At 42.2% G+C, this 26,729-nt stretch overlaps 1 protein-coding gene across 5 annotated transcripts in view; it reads left to right on the top strand.

Moving 5' to 3' along the window:
- The first annotated feature begins 3,390 nt into the window (after window positions 1–3,390).
- The window catches only part of LOC131128152 (transducin-like enhancer protein 4), a 28,967-nt gene continuing 5,628 nt past the window's right edge, over window positions 3,391–26,729 (top strand). The window contains exons 1-16 of one of the 5 annotated variants that reach the window (XM_058070747.1): window positions 3,391–3,880; window positions 4,133–4,218; window positions 7,883–7,946; window positions 8,060–8,104; window positions 14,333–14,395; window positions 17,047–17,121; window positions 18,098–18,299; window positions 18,662–18,678; window positions 22,956–23,078; window positions 23,159–23,212; window positions 23,292–23,444; window positions 24,118–24,253; window positions 24,342–24,517; window positions 24,871–24,947; window positions 25,051–25,300; window positions 25,381–25,628. In XM_058070747.1, the coding sequence (XP_057926730.1) occupies window positions 3,836–3,880; window positions 4,133–4,218; window positions 7,883–7,946; window positions 8,060–8,104; window positions 14,333–14,395; window positions 17,047–17,121; window positions 18,098–18,299; window positions 18,662–18,678; window positions 22,956–23,078; window positions 23,159–23,212; window positions 23,292–23,444; window positions 24,118–24,253; window positions 24,342–24,517; window positions 24,871–24,947; window positions 25,051–25,300; window positions 25,381–25,628 (1,814 nt within the window). In that variant the 5' untranslated portion in view covers window positions 3,391–3,835. Of the gene's footprint in view, window positions 3,881–4,120; window positions 4,219–7,882; window positions 7,947–8,059; window positions 8,105–14,332; window positions 14,396–17,046; window positions 17,122–18,097; window positions 18,300–18,661; window positions 18,679–22,955; window positions 23,079–23,158; window positions 23,213–23,291; window positions 23,445–24,117; window positions 24,254–24,341; window positions 24,518–24,870; window positions 24,948–25,050; window positions 25,301–25,380; window positions 25,629–26,729 lie in introns of all 5 variants that reach the window. The other 4 variants (XM_058070746.1, XM_058070745.1, XM_058070744.1 and 1 more) reach the window with 4 other exon arrangements.

Genomic DNA, 26,729 nt, shown 5'->3' with positions numbered 1-26,729 from the left:
ATATGAAATTAGGAGAAGAAGAAGTCGGTACTTGTCATTTTTGGTGCGTTGTTCAAACAAACTTCCATCCATTTGCTCTACTCGTATGAATATGACGCACCAAAACACCGGATGTGATCACCAAATGATCAGACCATGGTTATCTTCACCAAACAGAAAGCTGAAGCAAAATCAGCAAAAAATAAAGAGTTAAATATCACCCTTGAAGCGTAAATATAGTTAAGTATGAAGCCTGATGATTGACATTGATACAAACCCCCTTATTACCAACACAATTTGCTTCTGTTCAGTTTAGACAGTTTTTCACATTGTTACAGCATTGGAATGCTACCAAAATATATATAGCACGTTTTTCATGTTCTCTTCCTCTTCTGTGTCAAATTCATTGGGTGGATTAAACTGTGTCGCGCCTACACACCCAACAGTGGAAACAAAAGCCAGATCAGGGTTTACTGTTCTGAAAAAGTACTGAAGAGAGCTGAACTGAACTTAACCACTTAGTGGAAACATGTCTGTTGATGTGGCTCGTGTTAGTTGTCTGAGATGGATGTAGGGCAGGTAATGCACAGAGGAAGTATTTGACAATGACATTTAAAACCATGTCATGAGATACGGTTTGGATGATTAATTGCATTTTATAAAGCTGGATTTAAATGGCAGCTATAAATTAAAATGCTGAGCCTATATCAAATTCTATTTATATTGACTGTCATGTGATGTATATCTGATTCATATCTGATTTGTATGCACACTTAAAGGTCCAATATTATACCATTTCTCAACAGTCCCTGCACAACTGTGTTTTGGAAGTGCATTGCCCAAACTCTAGCGAAAGATAGCAATATTAGCATAGCTATGTAAGCTACAGTGCTAACATTACAATCACATTTAATGATCAACATCATAATAGTTTAGCCTTTTCACTAGTGCTGTCAAAGTTAATGCGTTTAATGGCACTATTTATGATGTATTATTATTATTCATTCATTCATTTTCTACCGCTTATTGAGTTTATACTTGGCAGCAGGCTCATCTAGCTAAGGGGCAGGTCAGAGGTGGCAGAAGGTCGTTCCTTTATGACGTCAAGAATATTTGCAATTTCAGTAGCAAGTGTTTGAGCGTCTCCGATTTCAAAAGTGGGGGAGATGATGGATTTTCTTTTTAACGTTTGGTGCTTATAAACAGACTCCAAGGACACATACTTTTGTAATTATGTCATTCAAATGTCAATTTTGCTTTGTTGGGGACCTGTAAAAGTAACAAGAGTCGGATTTGAGGACCATCATATTTTATACGTTTTTTTGTGTTTGATGCACATCTGAATTGGGAGACCAGGGCGAAAAAAACTGGGTCACTTGAACCATGTAGGTGTAAATCCATCCAATGGTTTATAGTTGCACATAATACTGTATGTTACAGCCACCTCTTCAGTCGTGCTTAGTGTTGCATTTAAGGATGTACATGGAATGGAGCACAGCTCGCCTCAGCTGAAATAGACCTTCTTACTGTATGTGGCACACTGGTCAAGAACAATAGGTTTTTGGTTTTGTTTTGTTGGTGAGGAGCAGTCAAATTCCCACAAAGGGCGAGGGTAAGACACTATATAGCCTCCTCTACAAATACACATACATACAGTATACACACATTGACACTCACATCCAGCCTAACCATCTCAAAAACCTGCAATCTCCTGTGCATCAGATGCCAAATGAAGTTCCTCTTTAGAAAACAAAAAAAAAAGAAGCTCGAGCTGTCAAATCGTCAGAGGCTTCGTGGCCGGCGGCCTTGCAGCCCTTGTGTAGAAGCCAATAATCTGGCATCGGGGCTTCAGGTGCGCAGAGAGCCGTGATTGACAGGGCTCGATATGAGGCCCTCGCCTCACTTGACATTTGGGTTTCATAAGGTCTGGAACAAAAGGCAGGGGCAAAATAATCAGAGACGGACGCAGGCAAATAAATCTGTTTATTCCTCCTCACCTGCCTCCCCTCCACTCCCTCCCTTCTGCAACTCCCATGCTCGCCCACATCACCGCTCGGCCGTTGGAGAGGATAGAGGGAAGGCATGATATTACCTTTTCTGAGCCTTAGTGGATTCACGCGCCACGACAGCAGGTCACTTTAGGCCCTGTGCTTACCTGAGATATTAGTTTGTATGTGTGCTGGATAGAGATGTGTATTTGGATGTGTGTGTGCTCAAGCCAGTCTATGTGCCAACCAACAGAAAAGATGGAGAGATATAGGCAGATACATGATGGATGTAGCGTCCAAGCCTAGTTAATTACTCTACAGACCTGAGACCACACTGAATATAAGACGACAACTCTTTTTTTTTGAAGACCTATTTTTGGAAAAGATTGAATTAATCTTTTGGAATTTATCAGCAATATCATTAATTCATTCATTTTCTACTGCTTATCCTCACGAGGGTCGCGGGGGTGCTGGAGCCTATCCCAGCTGTCTTCGGGCAAGAGGTGGAGTACACCCTGGACTGGTCACCAGCCAATCACAGGGCACATATAGACAAACAACCATTCACACTCACATTCATACCTATGGACAATTAGGAGTCGCCAATTAACCTAGCATGTTTTTGGAATGTGGGAGGAAACCGGAGTACCCGGAGAAAACCCACGCATGCACAGGGAGAACATGCAAACTCCACACAGAGATGACCGAGGGTGGGATTGAATCAGCAATATCAGTATCATTAGCTCTATTGGTTTTATTGTACTCAAGCAGGACTTCATTTTGCTAATTCTTTGACCATCAGTTCCATTGGAAACTCCGGGTTTCTGTTTAGGTGACAATATGACAACGAGCCATGATGGAAATAACCATACACTACTATATGGCTGACTTTGGCAGCTGTGATAATTCACATTGGATTCACGTCAGCACACCTACATGTGTTAATTATTCATGTGCAATACAAGCAGACTGGTATACCTGCAAAGCCTGGTGTCAATTTAATTGCAGGGATTGTGAAATTTAAAAATGTCCACATAATGGCAGACTGTTTTAATGGGTTAGTAAATAAGTGGCAGAAAGAAACAGGGAGCACGTGTTCACTTGGGAGTTTGTGAAAAAACATACATAAATCTAGGGATAGTTACCATTGCCATTGTGTCATTTAGTAGCAGACAGAGAGCCAACCCCACGTGGGGTTCCTGCATAGCTCACACCTTTTTCTGAGGTGATTGGACAACATGAAGATGAGTGACAGGTTTGCTAGAGCGCGGGCTGGACTCTTCTTGCTCGCTATTGGTTGCCTTTAATGACCGCCTCTCCTTTAGACCAGAAGCAGGAAGTTGTAGTTTTATTACTCCGATTCACACTCTACTCTCCTTTGGGTTAAAACTACAAATCCCAACATGTTCGATTTACTCGCTTGTAAACGTCGTGAATGTGTAATAGCGCTCGTCTGACTGGCTGCTTCTAAATTTGCTTCTTGAAAGGTGGGGGTGAGAGCCGTCAGTGTCGGTGAAGTGGTCGTAGCCGCCGGGATATGTGAACATTAACGAGGGAAGTAGGAAATTAACTGGCTGGTGAGATGTGGAGACGCCTGCAGGAGGACAAGTGGGGTCACGACATGGCGGAAGACGACGATTAGAAGAGGAAATTCAACAAATAAGTGATTACTAGTGGGATATTTTCTCTTATCACACGGTGTAGACTTTTACAAAATTATTGCTCCAAGAATGGCGATTTGCCGAAGGTCCGAGGGTGTTTACACTCGGCTAGCCGGCTACTGACTGTCTTTTACGCACAGGAGAAAGAGCCACACTTCACTCTTTGTTTCTCGTTTTCATGTGGAGGAACTTTCTAATGCCTTTTTAATGATTCGAGACTTGAGCAAGATGTACCCTCCGGCGCGGCATCCGGTAAGTAGACAAAAAAGCCCATATTGAGGAGCCGTGCTCCTCATGCGTAATCACTTTGGTTCGAGTTTCCGTGCCACTGCGCGCTAGCAAGAACAATTGGGCTCATTGACATACTTCTGTGTCCAAAAACAGACATGTCAAGGAGGCTGAGAGGAAACGTTTGTTGTCTTGACACTCGTATTTCAGCTGTCTTAGTCTTCCCTCTCTTTTTCTTCTTTGATTCTGTTGGTTCGGTTTGAGGTCGTGCACCAGCCCGGACAGCCGTTTAAGTTCACTGTGTCCGAGTCCTGCGACCGGATCAAGGAGGAGTTCCAGTTTCTTCAGGCACAGTATCACAGGTGAGTGTTTGGAGGAGGGAACAGGAACGCATTTGTTGTCCAACGGCTTGTCATGGGGTGTTTTGGACTATTAAACCATATTTGTACCCTGGAATTAAATCAGTACCAAAATTGTGGTCCGAAATGTACAATAAATACAAATGGTCTCCTCTGCTGTTCCATCCGTCCATCAATCCATTTTCCACACAGCTTGTCTTTGTTAGGGTAGTGACTAACGAGTGAGCTGGAGCCTATCCCAGCTGACTTGGGGTGAGAGGCGGTGTACACCCTGGACTGGTCACCAGCCAGTCACAGGACACACATAGATAAATATAGATCAATTTAGAGTTAACCTAACATGTATGTTTTTGGGATGTGGAAGGAAGCCAGAGTACCTAGACAAAATCAATTTAAAGGAGCGGGAAAACATGCTAATTCTACACAGAGATGGTCCGAACCAATTCCTCCAAACCTGTGCAGCCCACAATCAAAATAACAATTTTCCGAACTACTATTGTGCTAACGTGAGCACACATCTGTCCTAGTTTCATCAATTATACCACCAGTGGCTAACCACAGGTATACCTTATCAACCTCCACATTGCACGTCTCCCTCTGCAAGAGCAAGAGGTGTGAAATACTTTTTTAGCCAACATGATGAAGTGTGAAATACATTGCCTGCAGGCAGAACCCGCAAGCGCCATACCAATGCATAATAATCACCTTGCACCTCTGGCCGCTATCATGCAATTATTGCCCAGTCACCTGGTGACTGTTGGCCAGTGGTTCTTTTTTGTTATATTGATTATTATAGAATTTTTTTTAGATGACGATGTGCTGTTGGAAAAGAATATGTGCAGGATTTTCTGTTTCCTGATTCTGTGGGTCCTTGTAATTCTTCAAAATGCTGCAACGGAGGACTAGCATTTAATAATAATAACAAAGCACTCGGAATAGTTTGCTCCTTAGATGAAGAAGTGAAATAAAATTGTAATTGTATTTTGTTCTCTTTCTGCTATCACAAAACAGAATTATGTTTCTTTCAATAAAGCAAAAGCTTTGCTTTTGAGTATTTGTACACCTGTGGCTTTTACTGTATTCACTTAACTGCAGAAAGTATCAGGTAGCTATTAGAGGGAAGGCATTTATTAAGTGTCATGTTTTTATTTCTACAACACATTAAATATTCAATAGTTTTACAAATACTTTCCACAGGTCTTTGTCGCTTTATCACTTTCTTTCTCTTTTTGTCCGACATAATTTCTTGGGGGTTCGTCAGATTGTACTCCACGGATATAACCAGCATTTTCTCTTTGACCTTTACTGCAAACGTCAGCTTTACAGACACCATGTTTGCTCTGCAGGAGTAAATTTAGTAGGAGTACATTTAGCAATTTTTATAATGTTTTATTAAAAAAAAAAAAAAAATATATATATATATATCGATATGGGGCTTTAATTTTGTGGCGCAGTGTGGCGGAGCATGGCGCAGCCCATACAGTGGTAATTTGGTCCAGTGCACCACTGTGCACAGCTGATTTCGTAATTTGGTAGACTGCACTGCGCCAAGATGGGCGTGGCGACGCACCAGGGGAGGAGTCCACATTTTCAGCTCGGCACAGTGAGAATTCTGTGACAAAATAGCCCGCCAAAAGTCTATTCGGGGCGCAGGCGAAGCGCAGCCTGCGTAATGTTAAATTGGCTGACAGGCGCACAGTGCAGACACGTCACCAAAATCTCACCAAAACATCACAGGCAGATTGTTGCAATGTTGCACACATTTCAGTGGAAAAAAAACAATGACAGCTTTAATTTACATACTGACAGCAGCTGAAAGTATGATGCCAACCGGAGCCACCTCTACACTGGGGCGGGGTGGTGGGCGTGACGGGGGACAACGCCCTCATAAATAAATGGCTTGTACCCCAAAATCAACATTTTACAAGTGAAAACTTTAAAATGGAGGAGGAGGAGATACCCCAAATATACCATCAAAGGCTCTCCTATTTGGCGATGTAGAACAGGGATGCTGGTGGAAAAAAATTAAGATGCTCGGATTAGCGTGATGCTGTGTTTAATGTAACTGTCAGGAACAGATGACGTGTCCACGAGGTGGCATATGTGGTGAATGACGCGCATTTGATGCGCAGTCCAGTCCGGCGCATTTAAAGGCAACGAGAGGCGTTTATTTGATTAGTTAAGATGGGTTAAACCCTTCTCTCCTCCCTTTTTGCCACTTGCAACGGCGGGAGGGATGGAGGCATGGGTGCACGGTGCTGTACCAGACTGCGCTGCTCACAAAAGTGCGTTGGCCAAACCCCATTGGGGCGGCGTAGACAAGGCCTGGTCTACGAAATTAGAGCCCATTGTGTCTGTTAGAGTGTAAGTGGTTATTTAAGGAAATGCAGTACAGGTGGTCCTCGGTTTATAGCGCTCCACGTGTTAAGTACGCGTTCGCATAAATGAATGAAAAACTTATGAAAAACATAAATGCGAGACTTGCTGGAGAACTTACAGGGCAAGAATACCCTATGTGCTCAATATGGCGGTACATGTATCAATGGCTTGACTCTCACAATCATGACTACAAATAAACATTTTACTATAAACAGGCTACTGTCGGCCAAACTGCGCCAAAACAACATCGGCCGCAAACTCAGCGGCCACAGCCACACACAGTCAGAGCACACATCACATTCACAGTCCACATAACTCTTCAACACTATAATACACATAACTGCCGGTTCTGCTAACTGCTGATAACTGCTGATCCTCTGAAAGTGACTACAATAACCAAGTAGTGCAGTAGTCTCATTATTGAGATGGAAAGTTTGCTAGTGGTTTGACTTTTTTTTCTTACTGTTTCATTGAATTCTTGTATTTAGTGTTCTATAACTGTATTTTATGTTGTTCTGTGTACAGTGTGCGTGACTTAGGAGTTAATTTAAGTATAATTTAGGGGTAAGATCCGACTTGCACCAAAAGTCGACTTCCATCACTGACAAGGAATGGAACTCATGTATTTGTTGCAGTCCGCCGGAAAGGTTTCCAAATAGTTAAAGTGCTTAAAAGTCCTTAAATTTGGGCTTGAAAAATGACATACATGCCCTGTCTCTAGTTCCTGTGTCTCTGGGATTACATCAAAATTCAGTGGCATATGCATCATTATTGCACGTCAGTATGTTCCAGAAAAGCCACAGACATCCGCACAGTATGGTTTCTCTCCACCGTATCGGTGTGTCAGCATCCTCACTTCACCTGCACTGATAAGCTGACTATTATCTTATAAAACACTCACACTGCTAAAGAGTCCAAGTGGTAAGTGGCGAGCTTCCTGTCGTAGACATCAAAATAGGAGGAAAGGGTTAAGCTTTAGTGTAACCACACTTGTGATATGGATGTTTGTTGTATGGTAGTTATTTTGCCGATGGTGCAGTTTGGGCCTTATGTTGAGGTTTGTGTGGTTGACTATTGATCCGTTAATTACTGAGACGTACAGTACGTGCTGAGTAAGTGTCTGCAGGGGAAGCTGGTGAGATACGAAATGCCACATTAAAGTAGCAGGATGTGGTTGTGCACGCTCTCGCCTTTTGCATCCTGAAATTGTTTTTCTGACGTTTACATTGCAAAGAGTTCGCAGAATGTGTCGTTGCACCTTACACTGATTTCTCTATCTACTTCACAGTCTGAAAATGGAGTGTGAGAAACTAGCAAGTGAGAAAACGGAGATGCAGCGGCACTATGTCATGGTGAGTTTCATTCCCTAAGCGTGTGTGTGGAATTTTTATCGATGCAAAAAAAAAAAAACGGAACCACACAGGCCACTCGTTTGTTTTACCTTGCTCTGCTCTTTGTTTTTCAGTATTACGAAATGTCATATGGACTTAACATCGAGATGCACAAACAGGTAGGAAATACTTGAGTTGTAATGTGAGCCAGAAGTGTTATTTGTGTCAGAAGGACACTATAAAGGATGCTTTCAAATAACTGTTACATTGCGTTTATGTATGTATAATTTTTGTGTGTGTTAAAAACAGGTCAGTTTTAATTGTGGCTTGTTCATATTTAGGACATCTTTTATTTATGGAATTAATGAAAACATTAAATTTACTCACATTTCCACTCTAACTGGGCTTTCATCCACTGATGTTTTGGATCTCCTGTGGGATACATTGATTTCTGCGGAATTGCAGAATTGGCCAATAAAAACAGAATCAACTTATTGGAAAGGACCATTTATGTGGGGAAGTATTTAGTCGTGGCGGAATCTCAACACAAACACTAACAACCCCCCCCCCCCCACCCGAAGTAAATGTAATGAAACTGCAACATTAAACACAGCGAAAAAACTGTCTTACGAAGCTAGCTTGGTTAGCTTAGTTTCGCAGAGCATGCTAGTGCAGCTGAGTGTGCAACTCAGTCTGTATGAGTTTCTTGACACGTGTTATGTTTAATCGCTTTAGTGAGACACGTTTATTCTCATCTTAACCGTCACAAGACATTCTTAACAAACACAACACACTTTCGACCTTCAAAATAAGAGCGATGTTCGCCAAATCCCGTCAAATTGTGTAAACAAAATCAGGGTTTCATTAAAAAATACCTTGCATTAACGCCACAATTGGAATTGCATAAGTCGTCTTTTTACCACAAGCACAAGTATTAACAGTTTGTCAGGGATTTGTGTGCAGAAGCTGAAATCCCATAAGAAAAATTACAGCTGGGCAAAATGATGAATTGCACCAATAAATGTAAGGATTTTTGCCTTTAATTAACATTTTATTTACTCTCACAAAAGTGCACACGCTAAGTTGGTAAAGTAAATGTAAAATGTATAAAAAGTAACTCCAAAAAATTGAATGGATTACATAGGGCCTGAATTATGATTGTCTGCAACTCAGATTAGACATAATTGATTAATCTAACAAAGAATGCTTGTGAAGTATTTAGTCGATTGTTGTGGAATATTTGCGAATAAAAGCCAAAATAGGGTGCACTACTCGGCTTCAACCAGCAGAGGCGCTGTTAAGTCTCAACTACTTTACAGTTTAAAGAAAGACAACATGTCGTCAGCTATGGGAGGCTGAGCTGAAGCTGGTATTCCATGGAGCATTACTCTGCACAACCTAACACTGGCATGGACACAGGCATTCAGAACATTTGGGCAGAGATTGTTCCAATCCATGAGAAATAATAAACTGTTGATTAATTGATTGTTACATTTTCCCATGGTGTGTCATGGAATTTTCCTTTCAATGACCATATATTTAAAACAAACAGAAAGAAAAGCAGTTCAGGTCAATTTCTCAAGTTTCTTCTCTATTTTCACTTGTGAATAATAATTGTCATTTTAAATAAAAGGAAAAAATGACAAGTATTTAACAAGCCTTTGCATTGGGGCTCGTTTTTTTTTGTTTTTTTCAGAGCAGGGGCCCATTAGCATAAATGTCTGTGTTAAGCACTCATCAGCTGCAAGGCGAAATGGGCCACGGCTAACCAGCCACGCATTCATCTGCAGCAAAGTGTGTGTGTCTGAGTGGAGCTGAAAAAAATGCTTTGCTATGCAGTATGTACAGCATGTCTGCTTGTGTGTGTTTGTATATGCTATATATTTACCTTGTGTGCGTGTGTGTGTGCGCGCGCGTGCATGTAGTGTGAATGTGTGGCCATGTGCACATTGCAGTTATTTATTCAATTCTGTGTGCACGCTGATGTTATATTGTGTAAATTTCAGAGTGTTGTGATTGTATATGACAAGTGTGTGCTTACTTCCACAAGAGAATGTTACACACACACACACAGCTTTTCACCGCCCACTAATCATGGTTACGTGATGAAATATGGGGTGTCCACATAAATCCTGCTGTCCGCTGCTGTTTGAGTCCCTTTTGTGTTTGTGTATCTATAAAGCCAAGATGGAAACAAATAGAAATGTGACCGTTGTTTGCATTCTATGGGCAGGCAGTCCAATGATTTCTGTCAGGGTGTGTTTGTGTGTCTTGTAGAATCAAATGATCTTTACACGATGTTTATGTGCGCAAGCCTCTGTGTAAATGTGTGTCTACGCCATCCGATATGACGATGCGACCTGCTGTCTGGATGCCGAGATTGAACAGGATGGTGTGGAGGGTGTCGCTGGGCCCCCCGAGCTCCAGTCCCATTACGGCAGATGGTCTCTCCCACCAAGTGAATCTCTGATATTGCTTGTTTAGCATTTTCCGAGGGTAATAGGCCCATTGATTTTTGGCTCTGCTCTCTGTTTTATTTACACAGAAGGGCCGCGGCGCCCGGGGAGGGCAATGTACCAACACTCGTTAAAGAGAAATTGACTTGTGGACTGAGTGCAGGCTGAGAAGGGAAGGGGGGCATGAAGGCTTTGGAGCAGGCGACTGAGCTACATGAGGACAGCTAATCAATTGCAAATTAGTGAGACTGAAAGAGAAATAAAGCAAGCGATGGACGGGCCGAGACGGGGAGGAGGAGAAGGTGGTGAGAGGCGGAAGTAATAAGACGCTGTGATAGTGAGGAATGGCAGCGTTCTCAAGCAAACCTGACAACTCATTTACAGCTGGTGGATGTGGGGGGGTGTTTGGGGGGTGGAGGGGGGATTCATTTGGAGGATTTAACACTCTTTTAGTCTGTGACATTTTTGGAGATGGCTCAGGATAGAAAATTAAAAACAACTTTAAATCATCTGAAATAACATTGGTGCTTAAACTGACCTGCTGCTATTTAAGAGGTGATTTTAGACCAGTCACACCAAACTTTTTTTATTTCATATATAAGAAGTGTCAACAAGCTCATTGTGTTTTCACACTTACAGTTTTTTTTGTGTGATTCAAATCCCCTGGTGTGGTTTTCTTTTCACACAGTAAAAAAATAATGAAAGCAACCAACAAACACAATGTGTGATTGCTCTCTTTTCTTACTGGCTGCAAGAATGTAAACGGAAAGCATATTTTGTATGGACTAGTGAGTGAAATGGCACCAATAAACAAAACATGAAGCAAAATGAGTCTTTAACCGTATTCATTACTCTATTGACCCATATGTAAGATAATACAGAATAAGACTTATTTATGACACAGTTTTTGCATTATATTTCTAGCTGCTTGACATCTTCCTTGATCACCATTATCTGAAAATTAGCATTCTCCACATCGTGTGAGTGACGGAAAGAAAAGCTCTTGTGTCTATATCATTATTCAAGTTATCACTCACTATTTCCTCTTTACATTCTGGCACCCAGAGCCAACCAATTAGAGAAGAGAGCGATGCCATGTTGGCATAGTTTTTGGTGTTCTTCGAACACATCAGCTGATTAGTACCAGAGAAAGTAAACAAGGGTGATGAAATTTGATGTGACATGTCGACTACTGCTTTGCTATTTATTTGCATTTTTTGATCAGTCTCCCAAATAGAAACACCTCTAGCCTTGTGTTATGAACATCATCTTGCAGCTTCACATTCTGTGCAGCGCCCTTTCTTTCATAACTCTGTTTCCCTGCCTGCCTATCACACTCTCTTACTAACTCACACACTCCCAGCCAGCCAGCCAGCCAGCCAGTCCCAGAGGGATGCAGCCTTTATATAGTGAGGTCCATTAGGTGTATTAGCTAGTGGTGAAAAGCGGTGCTGATGTGATGCTTACAAAGCTCCACGGGGGAGATGGACATTTGATCTTCTCCCTGACCCAATCTGACTCCAGGGCAGCTGCCTGGTTTCATTTATCTGATGTGATGCTGTTACCGTGGAAGCGTTACGTCTTTCTGATGCTTTCAAGTGACATCCAGAGTGATAAGTAACAGTCACAGAGCCGCTGTTGTTACGCTACAGAAGCTTGCCATCTTGTTATCGCCATGAAGCCACGGTGCTTTAACCTACGTTGGCCCTGAGGCTCAGAACATAAAAACCTATCAAAACCACTTTTCTAAGCGATGGCTTGGAGTTCCTTTGGAGTTGGACCAGTGACCTGCAGACCACACTAGTCTAAAATATGTATTTTGGGGCCCAGACTGGATGCCTCCCATACTGTGTGGTTGTGGTATGGTGGCCAACGCTCTAAAACAGACTAGAGCTTTCCCATCGAGTCTGACTGGTGTGTGTCCCGCTTTGCGCTTGAACTGATGAAGCCTGCTTGGATGGGAGGCGAAACGTCTTCTAAGACAACCTAAACAGTCCAGTTAGGATCAATTGAATACCCTGAGTATACCCGAAACACGCAAATTAAAAATGCTGCAATAGCTGTCTTCAAAGACTTAAAGACGTAATATTTTAAGGTGTTATACAGCAACCGATTTTTACGAGTGTTTAACAGAGATATTAAAAAGAGTACCTTTCCGTCCCACAACTTCCTCCTGGGCATCCTGCTCATGTCTTCTGATATCCTCCAGGTATTAGTTTTTTTTATCTAGCAATGTTTATGTAATTGCAATATTTTTATTTGTGGTATTTTTTATCGTGTTTCTGTGCATGTTTTTTTATGTTTTTTTCTTTGTTTTGTTTTTTTGAACGCTTGGACATTGTTGCACGTTTGCCCCTGTCGGCCATTGTATTGTGGAAAGTTTGAATCAACTTCAATTTTCACAGAATTGCCACTCTCGATATGCCACAGAATGAAAGACTTGTTGATGAATAGTAAAACGTCTTCATTTGTACAAACACAGAAGTCATTACCGTGGATGCAGGGTGCTTTTTTTATGCATGCAGGTTGCGGTCTTCTACATCTTTTCTTGTTTGCATGCACGCTGGGTTTGAATTGCACTTCTGGCACTTCCTTTGGGACAGTAGATCAGGCAATTTCCTGTTTTAAAAAAAACACCTGGCGGGGGTGGGGGTGCTTTATAATCTTTAAAAGCTAACCCTTGGGTTCAGTAAAAACATCTGATGAATACAGAGTAGCCTGGGGAGGTGTGTGCATCTAGGTGTGTGCATGTACCACTCTGCAACAGAACTTGTGTGTGTGTGTGTGTCCACTCTCATGGCCTCTGGCAGCTTGTGTTCGCGCTGATACCAGAACTTCACCTCTGTCAAGGTCATAGACATAAATCAAGTAGTTTAAGGTGAGATTTAAGCCCCCCTGCATTAAGTTTGTGTTCAACTTTTGCTTACTGTTACTTTCATCATGCTGTTTTGCACTTCAGTCACTTTTCAAGTCACAAATCAGGATTTTGGTGTATTTCTTTTTTCCAAATAGTACTCCCTGAGATACTGTCAACAGCCACAACTTTAAGTACACCTATGTAGTCGATATAGGAGCGTATGCCTCTCCAGACATTATAGTTATATTTGGGGCCCACGCCTGAATACAACTAAGATATTTATATATGCAAAACAAGTCAGAGCTTTTCTTCATGTCGCTCACAAACAGCAGTAGCTGCCAAGGAAAAGTACTTCAGAGGTTGGTAGCAAGTTGGCAAATAACACAGGAGGACATACGAGTCATCAGATATTTCTATTGTTATTATGTTATTGCCTTGTATTTGTGTCAATACAGTAATTGTTATCAATTAATGGTTTACCTGATCAGGTCAAGCAGCATAGAAAATAGATGGATTTTTTTACCTGAAAAAAAGGAGTACTTGGCTGCAACCAGCAGAGGTGCTGTTGATTTCGTCTCAACTCGAAAGCAGGCTGGAAAATTGAGTTACATCACTTGTGACCTTCCCATTCTCCTTAATGACACCGAGATGGGAAGAGGAGCCAGAAATATCCAGAAAACGATTCTTCCATTTCATTCATATATTTGAAAAAAATAATTACATACATATTTATATTGCTATATCAATTCCTACCTCTGTTGAAGGCAGCATTATTGTACACTCACGTGTAGCTAGCAAGTTTGAATGTAGTAGATTGAAAGATATTTTTTGTATTTCTGGGTGTTATCTTTACACTGATAAGTAAACTCAAAGTCCTTCCGCCATCACTTTGTACTACTAATGTAAAAGCTTTCAACAACACAGTATACATCACATTCTGATAGCACATCAACTTGCCATACAGATATTGATGACTATTTATGACACTATTTACTACATAAAATTGCCAAGATGGGAGTATTTGCAGGAAGTGCGCCAAATGTGTTTCTCCTGTCAGTCGCTTATGTTTATGTGCCCACTTTTCTGTCTTTCAGGCGGAGATTGTCAAGCGGCTGAATGCAATCTGTGCCCAAGTCATCCCTTTCCTCTCTCAGGAGGTGAGAAAGAAATGCCTGTCGCTGTGAGTTAAGGAGGAGGCGGGTGAGAGAATATGGGAGAAAAAGGGAGGAAGGAAGAGTGTAGCGTGTGGTAGATGGCGAAGAACAACAGACAGCATGAACGCACATGTGCACTTGCATGTTCACCGCACACAGACATGCGCGTGCACACACAGAAATGGATTATCCTGGGTTTATTCCCCCCCTCTCAGGATAGGCAGATATGCTCTGAACCTATTAAATGTCTCCCACTAACATATGCAGGAAAGAGTGTAATTTGTGCTGTAATGTGTGCAGTGTTTTAGTAGTATGTTTACTATGGAATGCTTCTTGTGTATGTGTGTGCATTTAGCAGATAAATCCCTCCTCTGGAGGAGTTAAAAGTGCCTGTGTGTGTGAGTGTGTTTGTGGAGGGGTGGGAACAGCAGAAAAGTGCGAGTGTGTACTCCAGAACTCTCCTCCAGATTAGCCCTGGATTAGGAGGGTTTAGTGTGGATTAGAAATAATGGTATTAGACAGCAGTGCCGCTGCTGCTTGCTGCACAGCCCGGAGGCCCACAGAGGATGGAGGCAGCGAGAGGAAAAAGGGTTTTTACTGTTTTGTTTGGATTCACAGCCACGCTCGCTGGGCATGAATGTGAAATGTAACACAATCACATTAGCACCGCACCTTCATCCTATCTGCATCTGGAAGTGTTTAAGGAGCTTCTTTTATTTTGCGTATGACATTAATGATATTGTGCTTTCATGCTGCTTTAAAAGTACTGTACACATGCTTGTCTCTGAGTTAGCAGTTTATCGTGGTGGAGGAGCTTGCGTGTCCCAAGGAGCTAAATTGTCAGGGGGCTTTTATGCCCCTGGTACGTCTAAGACAAACAGCTCTTAGGTGAGGGATCAGACAAAGGGTAGCTCAAATAGACTCCTATGACAAGCAAAATATGTGGTTTCTCTTGCCCGGACGAGGGTCACTGGGGCCCCCGTCTGGCTTGCCTATGGTCATGAGCTTTGGGTAGTGAGTGAAAGGACAAGATTGCAGGTACAAGCGTCTGAAATTAGTTTTCTCTGTAGGGTGGCTCGGGTCTTCTTTAGCGATAAGGTGAGAAGCACTGTCATCCGGAATTGAACCTCTGCTCCTCCGTATTGAGAGGAGCCAGATGAGGTGGCTTGGGTATCTGGTCAGGATGCCTCCTGGACAAGCCTGCCTGGAAAGTTATTCCTGGCATGTCCGACCAGTAGGGTAAGAGACCTTGGGGAAGACCCAGGCCACGTGGGAGAGACTTTCTCTTAACTAGCCAGGGAATGCTTGCTTAGGCTACTACCCCCACAACACAACCTCAGATAAACGGATGGACTATACATGTTATTCTATATTTTGGCTTATTTCTGTTATGATATAGGATCATTTTGCATGTACACTGACTTTGCACAACACTTGTACCATGTCATGAGACCAAATGCAAGAGTATTCTGCTTATACAAAGACAGCAATGATCAGTTTGTTTTGAATATAGAGTATATCCTATGGGGCGGATATGTTTTATTTGAATTACTCTGACATTTTGTTTGTTTGCATGAAAATATGAGTTCTCACCATATATTCTCACATATTTCTTTGAAGATAGGATTTGTTTTTGCCTTTTTGCCATAGCAGTGTCATATCATTAACAACAGGAGGGTGAATATGTATACATTGTGGTAGTTTACAACCACAATATATACAAAAAAGTTTCTTTTTTTTTAAATTGCATCTGTCGTTCACAATGGTGTTAGAAATCATAAAGTGTTTCCCATATTTTGCCTCTTTTAATGTAGTTAAATAACCAAAATATGAAACCGCATAATAATCCATTGCAAGTGACAGCAACAAGAATAACCAAACAGTTAAATTAATACCTTTCTGACAGTGTCAACAAACAGCGCAGAATTGTCTGTGTTGTATTCATTCTGGTTCAGTATAAATGATGACAAAAAGCAATTATTATTACAACAAAGGAGTGATACGATGTCATTTGTGCTAATGATTTACTGTCATCATAGTGGTTAGACTTATTATTGAAGGATATGTTTCACACAGGCAGGCTAGACGCTGGAACTACACACTTGTTCATTTCCCCACCTGATAAGCTCTTTCATCTCTGGCCTACTTTCAGTTGTTGCTCCTGGATGAATCACTCACACGCCATCTGGATCTCTCTCTCTCCATCTCCCTATCAGGAATACTAGCAGTGTTTGTTGTCAGCTAATGATATCGATTTGGTAAAGTTTAGCTACCATTTAATGTATTGCCTACAACGTGCATAGCGGCCATCATATAAAAACATGTCATGGCTGGTATGTGTATACCAGCCTTGAATGAGTGACAGCCATGAGTTATTTTATTTGTGCAGGACAAACATTTACAACAATTTTTATGCAGTTTAATTCGCCAATCTGTTCTTGTACACCTTTATTGGTAACATATGTTAGCCGGCTGTGTTAGGAGCAAGTTACATACCGTCTCCTTAATGGTTGGCATAATTAGGAGCTGTACCACAGTCCCTGGAGGAGGTAAAAAAAATCGTTATAACAGTTGTTATTTACAGAGGTCACAACATTTTTAATGCACTTTTGTTAATGTTGTGTCGAACACTAATTCCTCATTGTGTGTCTCAGCATCAGCAGCAGGTGGTGCAAGCAGTGGAGAGGGCCAAGCAGGTCACCATGGCTGAACTCAACGCCATCATTGGAGTGGGTATTCGTTTTTCTTGCAGGCAAACATTTAAGGCTCATACTGATACATTTATTTTTCCACTGCAAAATATTCAGAATATTCAAATTCAGAATACAAATGTACGGTATATAGTCGTCCCTCACCACATCACTCTTCGAATTTTGGGGCTTCACTATCACTATTTTTTTCAAATAATAAATCATTGCTGTTACGTAATTGAATACGGTATACTATTAGTCGAAAAAAAATAATGTTTAAGCAATTTGTATGTATTTTTTTTGCCTAAATGAAGCATTTCACATGTAAAAACAGTCCCACACTGTGCTCCTTTATAGGAATTTAAGGTGGAATTAGTATTTTTTCCCTCCCCTCCTGTTGTTTCCCTTCATCCCCCTACTTCATCGCCCAATCATCCTGTCCTGTCTACCCCTTGTCGACTGTATATTATGTTGTATATGTATGGATGGATAAAAAGGAAATGTGCAATTTCCTCTTGTGGGACTTATAAAGGCATATGTCTCTCTCGCTCTCTAAATAACTTAGTGAACTAAAATACAAACATAAGACAATAAATAAAAATGCATCAGAATACATATTGATATATAATATCTACTCTGGTCGCCAGGTGTCAATAATTAGTCAGCAATATATTAGCCATCATAAGACGTCCCGGAAGTAAAAAGAACACGGAACTCTCCAAATTTTCTGTTTATATGTCTACTATATTGGGTAATAAGAGTGTAAAGGTTACTATAGGGGTGTTATTTAATGTATAGAGAGCTCTAAACTCTTAAAAACTATTTAGAAGATCGTCAATAACTTTTCTATGCTGTAAGTAAGAAAATATGCCATTTAAAAAAAGAAAAAGAAAATCCTACTGTGTGTAATAAATGAGGGATGACTGTACAGGTATATGTTCTATCTGCTCTTTCGTTTTCCCCACTTGTTCAAATGAAGCATTAATGGCTGCCTCGTTGTGTGTGTGTGCTTCAGCAGCAGCAGCTCCAAGCTCAGCATCTCTCTCATGGCCACGCCATCCCTGTCCCGCTCACACCGCACCCAGCAGGCCTTCAGCCCCCATTGCCCCCTGGTGCCGGTACTGCCAGCCTGCTGGCGCTGTCCTCTGCCCTGGGTCATCCGCTGCCCCTCAAAGATGAGAGGAAAAACCAGGACAGCGCCGAAGAACACCCAAGAGGTAAACCTTCCCCTGAATGTGTTGTTAAGTTGATTTTGCGGAACACATGCTCAATTTGCTCACCAGTGTACAAACTCATTTAGAGGAAGATTAGAATATATTAAGATGCTTTGATAGTTTGAGGCGTCCTGGTTTAACATGTTCTCGAGCTACATGTTTACAATTTTAATGAGCGTATGTTGATTGAATGCAAACAATGAATGAAGTTCTAGTGTTACCTCATGTTGCATCAGACAAAAACCCCTTTATCTTTATTTATTTGTGTGTGTGTGCTTCGTAGTTGTTGACATAATTATGCTGCCTGGTGTTTGCTGCTCATCATGAAATGTTTCCGTTTTCTTTCTCTTGTCATCTCCTCACAGAAAGAGACTCAACTAAGGTAAGTCCTTTCAGTCCTCTTACAATCTGTGACTTCATGCATCAATACAATTGCAGATGTTAATATACATACATCAATGAGGCAATGAGCAATATTGCACTTATTAGATGTACGTCTTAAGCCTGTGGTTACTCAAGCTAGTCTAGTGTTTTTTAAGATTTTGCAATGTGCAAATGGAGACAGAGAAATTTAAAAGGATGATGGTTAGTGAAGGGAGGAAGCGCCAAAGACAAACATTACAGCTTGTAGTAATTAGTCCCTTAAGCTGAGCCTTTTCCCTAGGCAAACATTTGGTTTGGTGAATACTCAATGAGCAGATTAGCATTTCTTTATTCTGGCAGCCTGTGCTCGACTCGACGAACGCACACACTATTAGGAAACATGCACACGCACGGACACACTTTGCAGGCTGCATGCTCCCTTGTCTTTGGGAGTAGGTGGAGACAGGAGGAATGCTTAATATGTTATCTCCTGCCCCCCTCCATGTAGTCTATCCTCCTCCACATACACTCGCAACAGTAGGCACTGTGATGGTAGTGATTAGCCGTGTGTATATGTGGGTGCATATGTGAGGTCTTCTGGAATCAGTGACAAAGATTGGAAGACCAGAATGATGAATGCCTTTCATTAGTGCCCGGTGAGAGAACAAACACACACACGCACACACACACACACACACACACACACACACACACACACACACAGTTAGAGATGCTCTTTGACATGGCGGCCAACAGTCACTTCATGAAACCAATAAGCCCCTTGTCAGCGGTCTACAGTTGCCTTGGCAACAGTCCACTGGGTACGGTGTGTGTGAAATGCATGAGCTTCTGTGGCGTAATGTCCTTGGTGTTAGCACCTTGCACATTGACAACGCGACGTGGGCGTAAACAGTGACATACGATGTGTTGGTCTGCAGTTACATTATTGTTGTGGTGTGTTCAAGGACTGTAGGTGCTCAGGTTCCTTGTCGTTGCTGATACTTTAAATGTATATTAAATGAAGTTAATTCTAGGTTTGTTTGTCAGGCTTCAGCAACATTTTATATTCAGCTTCTATAGCAATATAGAGTTACTATACACTGAAAATAATAAATATAGTTAGGTCCATGGACACTGACACAAGTTTTGTTTTTTTACCCTTTTACTGAAACATACTCCAAAGATGGTGATATAATGGACATGGACATAAAGTGCAGACTCTCACTCAGCTTTTGAGGGTATACACATTCAAATTGGATGAATGGTTTAGGAGTTTTAGCTCTTTAACATCGGCCACCCTCTTTTTAAAGGGACCAAAAGTAATTGGACAATTGACCAAAAGGCTATTTCATGGGCAGGTTTGGGCAATTCATTCATTATATCACTATACATTAAGCAGATATAAGGCCTGGAATTGATCTAAGGTGTGGTGTTTGCATTCAGAAGATTTTGCTGTGAAGACAACATGCGGGCAAAGGAGCTCTCCATGCAGGTGAACCAAGCCATCCTTAGGCTGTGAGACGAGAAAAAAAACCCGTCAGAGAAATGGCTGCAATATTAGGAGTGGTAAAATGTACAGTTTGGTACATCCTGAGAAAGAAAGCAGGCACTGGTCAACTCGACACAAAAAGACCTGGACGTCCACGGAAGACAATGGTGGTAGATCATGGCAGAATCATTTCCATGGTGAAGAGAAACCCCTTCACAACAGCCAGTGATGTGAACACCACTCTCCAGGAGGTAGGAATATCAATACCCAAGTCTACCATAAAGAGAAGACTGCACTAAAGTAAATACAGAGGGTTCACTGCATCGTAAAGGCCACTCATAAGTCTGAAGAATAGAAAGGGTAGATTGGACTTTGCTGAGAAAGATCTAAAAAAGCCAGAATGTTTCTGGAAGAACATTCTTTGGACAGATGAAACCAAGATCAACCTCTACCAGAATGATGGCAAGAAAAAAGTATGGCGAACAGCTCATGACCCAAGCACACTACATCCTCAGTAAAACTCAGTGGAGGCAGTGTGATGGCTTGGGCCTGCATGGCTGCCACTGGCACTGGGTCACTAGTGTTTATTGATAATGTGACACAGGACAGAAGCAGCCGGATGAATTCTGCGGTGTTCATAGACATTCTATCTGCTCAGATCCAATCAAATTCAGCCAAATCGATTGGGTGGGGTTCATAAAACAGATGGACAATGACCCAAAACATACGCCAAAAGCAACCGAGGGGTTTATTAAAGCAAATATATGGAATATATGGAATATTCTTGAATGGCCAAGTCAGTCACCTGATCTCAACCTAATTGAGCATGCATTTCACTTGTTAAAGACTAAACTTAGGACAGAAAGGCCCACAATCAAACAGCAAATGAAAGCTGCTGCAGTAAGGGCCTGGCAGAGCATTGGAATGGAGGAAACCCAGCGTCTGGTGATGTCCATGAGTTCAAGACTTCAAGAAGTCATTGCCAGCAAAGGGTTTTCAACCAAGTATTAGAAATTAGCATTTAGTTTTCGGTTATTTAATTTGTCCAATTACTTTTGAGCCCTTGAACTGAAGGGATTGTGTTTAAAAACTGCTTTAATTCCTGGCATTTTTGTGCAATCTTTTTGTTCAACCCGCTAAATTAAAGCTGAAAGTCTGCACTTGAACTACATCTGAACTGTGTCATTTCAAATACATTGTGGTAGTGTACAATACCAAAATTGAAAAAACTTTGTGTCCGTCCAAATATTTATGGAATTAACTGTAGACCTTGCAGTGAACATGTATGTCGTGTAATTCATACAGTTGGTGTTATTGTACACACATTCAAGTGTCCAATAGGCAACGCCTACTCAAGTGTGTTGGCTCTATCAGATGTTTCTCAAATTAATTAAAGTGATTATATTGAACTGGCTGACAGTGGGTAGAGTGGGGGTCAACTTGTCTCATCAGTAAAAATTAATTCCCCATGATGTTATTGAAAGAGCTAATCTCTAGGCTAATTAATCTAATCACTGTGGAGAGCATCAACCTTCTTCAGTGCACTTCCTGACATCTCAACATTGTTTACACACACACACACACACACACACACACAGGGAGCACTAAAATGTAAACATGTACAAGTGCTACACACACACGCACACAAGCGGCAAACCTTGCTCCACCCTCACAGAATCCTTGTCATCAACACTTGCATCACGGCAAAGGGCAGCGGAAAGGTTGCAAGCGTGAGTTAGTGGAAAGGTCGAGTTAAAGGTCCTGCTTCTTTTCTCTGCTCTCTGTTAGTTGTCTGCGGGGTGAGAAGCGTTTCCCGATGAGACGGCAATTGATGGGCAGTGAGTGATCAGGACAGATGGCCGTTGAATTGAACATATTTACGTTCTTCCGCAGTACAACTAAGAATTCCATTAATTGAACTCCATGTTGATTATTTTTCTGGTCTCTATGTGTCAGTAATGTTACATTGATGAGACAATAGCCACCAGGAAGTACGCCGTTAATGCAGACGTGTGAGACTAGTTTGTAGTATTTATGTGTAAGAAGGCTTATTTTCTATTATTATGTGTACTATATTGGGTCGTACAAGTGTAATGGTGACTACAGAGGTTTTATTTCAGGTCCCGAGGGCTGTAATCATGGTACAATAAAAAAAAAATCGTTTTCTATGCTCCAACTATGCGTGGGTATTCTCCGGGTACTCCAGTTTCCTCCCACACACCCAATAAAATGTTAATTGGGGACTCTAAATTGCCCATCGGTATTAATGTGAGTGCAAATGATCATTTGTCCAGGGTGTACCCCGCCTCTTGATGGGATAGGCTCCAGCATACCCCTAAGACCCTAATGAGGATAAGCAGCACAAAAAAATGAATGGACAGGATGGAGGAACCCTGCTTCGCGGAAGTTCACTTATCTCTGTCTGGTTTGGAACCATTTAACTGCAATAAACGAGGAATGACTTGGAAGTGGGCAGGTGTGGGTGGGAGTGGCGGGGCAAACCCTAATGCTTTCTCTAACCTGGCAAGTTTCGACCTTAGGAAGCTATATAAGAGCTGTAAGACAGGCGGAAAGCTATCTTTGTGTAAGGGAATGTTACAATGGAGACACCGGATGTGAATTTAACACCCAAAACTCACCTCTTATGCCCTGTTACCCTATTGACAACAGAAAGGAATGTACCAGAACCTCATGCAATCCCACCATCATTGTGGTTAAACTGCATAAAGGTCCTGATGATAGAAAACCTTATTTTGTACATTCTCCATGTCATCTTATGTTCAGTTTATGGCTGTTATTACTTCCAGAGCTCATCTGTGTCTCCGCCTGCCACTTTTCGGACTGGAGAGAAGCACAGGGGTTCGGGTGATTACACCGCCGACAGCAAGAAGCAGAAGACAGACGATAAAGAGCTGGGCTCGACACGCTACGTAAGTCTGTCTTGTCATATACGGTACTTAAAATATGAACTATAGAAGTTAAAACATCAATTTCATACTACGCTTTCCAGGAGAGTGATGGCGAGAAGAGTGATGACAACTTGGTAGTGGACGTCTCCAATGAGGTATGCTTTAGTATCATATTTAGTGCTATTTGGTGTTTGGAAATGAAACAAATCAACTGAAACTCAAAAATCGCCCCAGGATCCAGTGTCTCCCAGAGGAAGTCCCGCCCATTCTCCCCGTGAGAACGGTTTGGACAAAAGTCGACTGCTGAAAAAGGATGCACCCCTGAGTCCTTCCTCTGTCGCTTCCTCCAGCAGCACACCTTCATCCAAGTCCAAAGAGATTAATTTGGTGAGTCATTTGGGTAATTATATCCTTCTGATCTTCTGTGTTTCATTTCTCTCGGTAAGTTGCTCTTCTTGTTGGTGATTTTAGCACCACAGATAAAACCTTCCCAATTAAATTTTGTGTGGAAAGTTTATAAGAGCCGTGATACTGTAACTCACCAAGGTGAACACCCCCGTCACTTTTCAACAGTAATTTTTAGCATGGCATATCTTCTCAAGGGACTATACTATAGAAATGAAACATGAATGTACTTTTGATTAGTTAGTGTACAGCTTGTACTGCAGTATAGGTTTGCTGTCAACACACAGCCATTATTATCTTAATAGCTGGCAACACAAATGAGTACCAAGATAAATATGTAGAGCTTGCAGTCAAACATGGCGGTGGTAGTGTAATGGTGTGGGGTTGCATGAGTGGTAGCATGTAGTTCAGTGAGGCGGAACATGTAACATAATAAGGAGCCCAAACCGAGGCAAAAATATGGGATACATTTTTTTTACATTAACCAAAAAACACAACTTGGGTGGGCACTAACCGAGGTTCCACTGTAAATATACGTACACAGCTGTACAATCTGTACACTGACTACTTTAATGTATATTCAACTTTTGTGCTTTAAGTAAGTATTAAATATGAGATTTAATACTTAATTGTTTTAATTTTTTTTTTTTTGGAGAAGAATGAAAAATCCCCAACACCTGTTTCCAAGTCCAGCACACCCACCTCCCGCTCTGATGCACCCACGCCCAGCAGCACCACCACCCTGGGCCTGAGGGCCGCACCCAGTAAGCCATCAGTAGTGGAGACACTAGGTAGGTGGTGTTGTGTAACGTAATTAATTCCAACCGAATATATGTGCATAGACATTTTAGACTTGATTCTGATCTATTCTTGTTGCAGCCCCGGGTCTCCGCACACCTCTGGCAGTGCCGTGTTCGTACCCCGGTCCGTTTGGAATGGTTTCTCACCTTGGCATGAATGGCGAGCTAAGTGGAGCGGGGGCCGCCTACACTGGCCTGCACAACATGAGCACTGTGGCTGCAGCAGCTGTGGCCGCTTATGGACGCACACAAGTAGTAAGCAAAACAGTACCCCTTTGTATTTGTATTAGAGTCATTTTATATCAGCAGGTAGTATACTGATAATATGTCTGCATTTGTGGCACCTGGTCATAGCAGGAAATAAAAGTTGTAGAAAATAAGGAATAATAGCTCGTCTGGGATAATTTGATGAATAATTTAGATTAATGGAGGTGTGTCTAAAGACTTTATGTCAGGGCAGTGATTCTCAACTGGTTTTCAGTGGGTTGCAGTGTGTGTTTGCCAAAAAAATAGGGTGATGGTGGGTCCCACAGCCAAACCAGTTGAGAACCACTGGTCTGCAGCGTATGTCACCCCAGTTTGTTGAAGGTAACCTTCATCTTCTCTAGGTTGGATTTGATCCTCATCATCACATACGTGTTCCTGGGCTTCCTCCAAACCTTTCGGGCATTCCAGGTGGAAAACCGTATGTTTCCTTTTATACTTATTTCCACTTATTTATACATTTCCTGCCACCGTTTACTTCTTGTGTCAAATGACACAATGTGTGATGTATGTCTTTACTTCAGAGCCTACTCCTTTCACGTCAGTACTGACGGACAAATGCAGCCGGTACCTTTTCCTCCTGACGCTCTGATCGGCCCTGCTATCCCACGGCACGCGCGGCAGATCAATACACTTAATCATGGGGAGGTGGTGTGCGCTGTCACCATCAGCAACCCAACACGTCATGTTTATACTGGCGGCAAGGGCTGCGTCAAGGTGTGGGATATCAGTCACCCAGGAAACAAGACATCTGTGTCACAACTAGACTGCCTTGTGAGTCACTTCAATGACCGTCTGATTTGTGGAAGTTGGATATTGGGTTTTGAAGTTAAAATACGTGTCTGTGCCACCAGAACAGAGACAACTACATCCGCTCGTGTCGACTGCTCCCTGATGGACGGACGCTCATCGTCGGAGGCGAGGCGAGTACTTTGTCAATATGGGACTTAGCGACACCGACTCCACGGATCAAAGCAGAATTGACCTCCTCGGCTCCTGCGTGTTACGCACTGGCCATTAGTCCCGACTCCAAGGTGTGCTTTTCCTGCTGTTCTGATGGAAACATAGCCGTGTGGGATCTTCACAACCAGACTCTGGTTAGGTAGGTCACACATTCTTCACTATATGTAGGTCACTGGGGGGGTGGGGGGGTGGCAGGAAGAAGTGGTGTCCACCCTGGACTTAAATTGCATCCTTTCCACAAGCTATTTCTGATGCTACATCTATTGTTGAGAGGTAGGCTGCACGGCGGAGGAGTGGTTAGCGTGCAGGCCACACATCTAGGAGACCTGAATTTGATTCCTCCCTCGGCCATCTCGGTGTGGAGTTTGCATGTTCTTCCCGTTGGTTTTCTGCGGGGACTCCGGCTTCCTCCCACATTCCAAAAACATGCCTGTTAATTTAATTGGCGACTCCAAATTGTCAATTGTCATACAAAATTGTATGAATGTGAGTGTGAATAGTTGTTTGTCTATATGTGTCCGGTGATTGGTTGGTGACCAGTCCAGGGTGTACCCCACCTCTCGCCCGACGACAGCTGGGATAGGCTCCAGCACCCCCGCGACCCTTGTGAGGATAAGCGGTAGAAAATGAATGAATGAATGTTGAGAAGTAAACACTTTCATTCACCTAAATTGTAGTTGGCGTGTTTCATCTGAACTGGAAATAATATTAATATTGAAGACTCAAGACTGCAAGGAGTGGGGAGAGAGAGAGAGGAGGTGACCCACGGCAACAACATCTCAACATCTTTGATCATTTTAACACCTTCACTACTTTCACAAAATTAGCTGGCAAGTTCCAGCACGGAACCTACTGGAAAACAAACTAGTTTGTTGGGAATGCAGGGTTTCCCCTAGGATTTTTTTTAAGCTTTGTTGGTGGGCTGCACACTATGGTGCTGTGCGTCCACGGAGGTGGGGAGAACCACAGCACTGGCAGGGACAGGCCAGCGGGGGGGAGGGCAGTCCTAAAGCTTATATGGCCTACAGCTCATATCTATATTAGGAAGCCTGACTCCTTGTGACATCACAGGGAGATAGTATTATAAAAAACTCTCAGAAACCGAGCGAGTGTTCAGAGCCATCCCAAACTTATTTCACGGCTCACTTCCAAATGAACAAACCTCATTATATCAAACTTTGCCATCGTTTAACACGATAATACATTCTAGCAACATTTATAGGTTGGAAAAGTAGAAAAA

Source organism: Doryrhamphus excisus, chromosome 4 (assembly GCF_030265055.1).
Source record: "Doryrhamphus excisus isolate RoL2022-K1 chromosome 4, RoL_Dexc_1.0, whole genome shotgun sequence".
Classification (NCBI taxonomy): domain Eukaryota; kingdom Metazoa; phylum Chordata; class Actinopteri; order Syngnathiformes; family Syngnathidae; genus Doryrhamphus; species Doryrhamphus excisus.
This window is presented reverse-complemented; position numbering and strand designations above follow the sequence as displayed.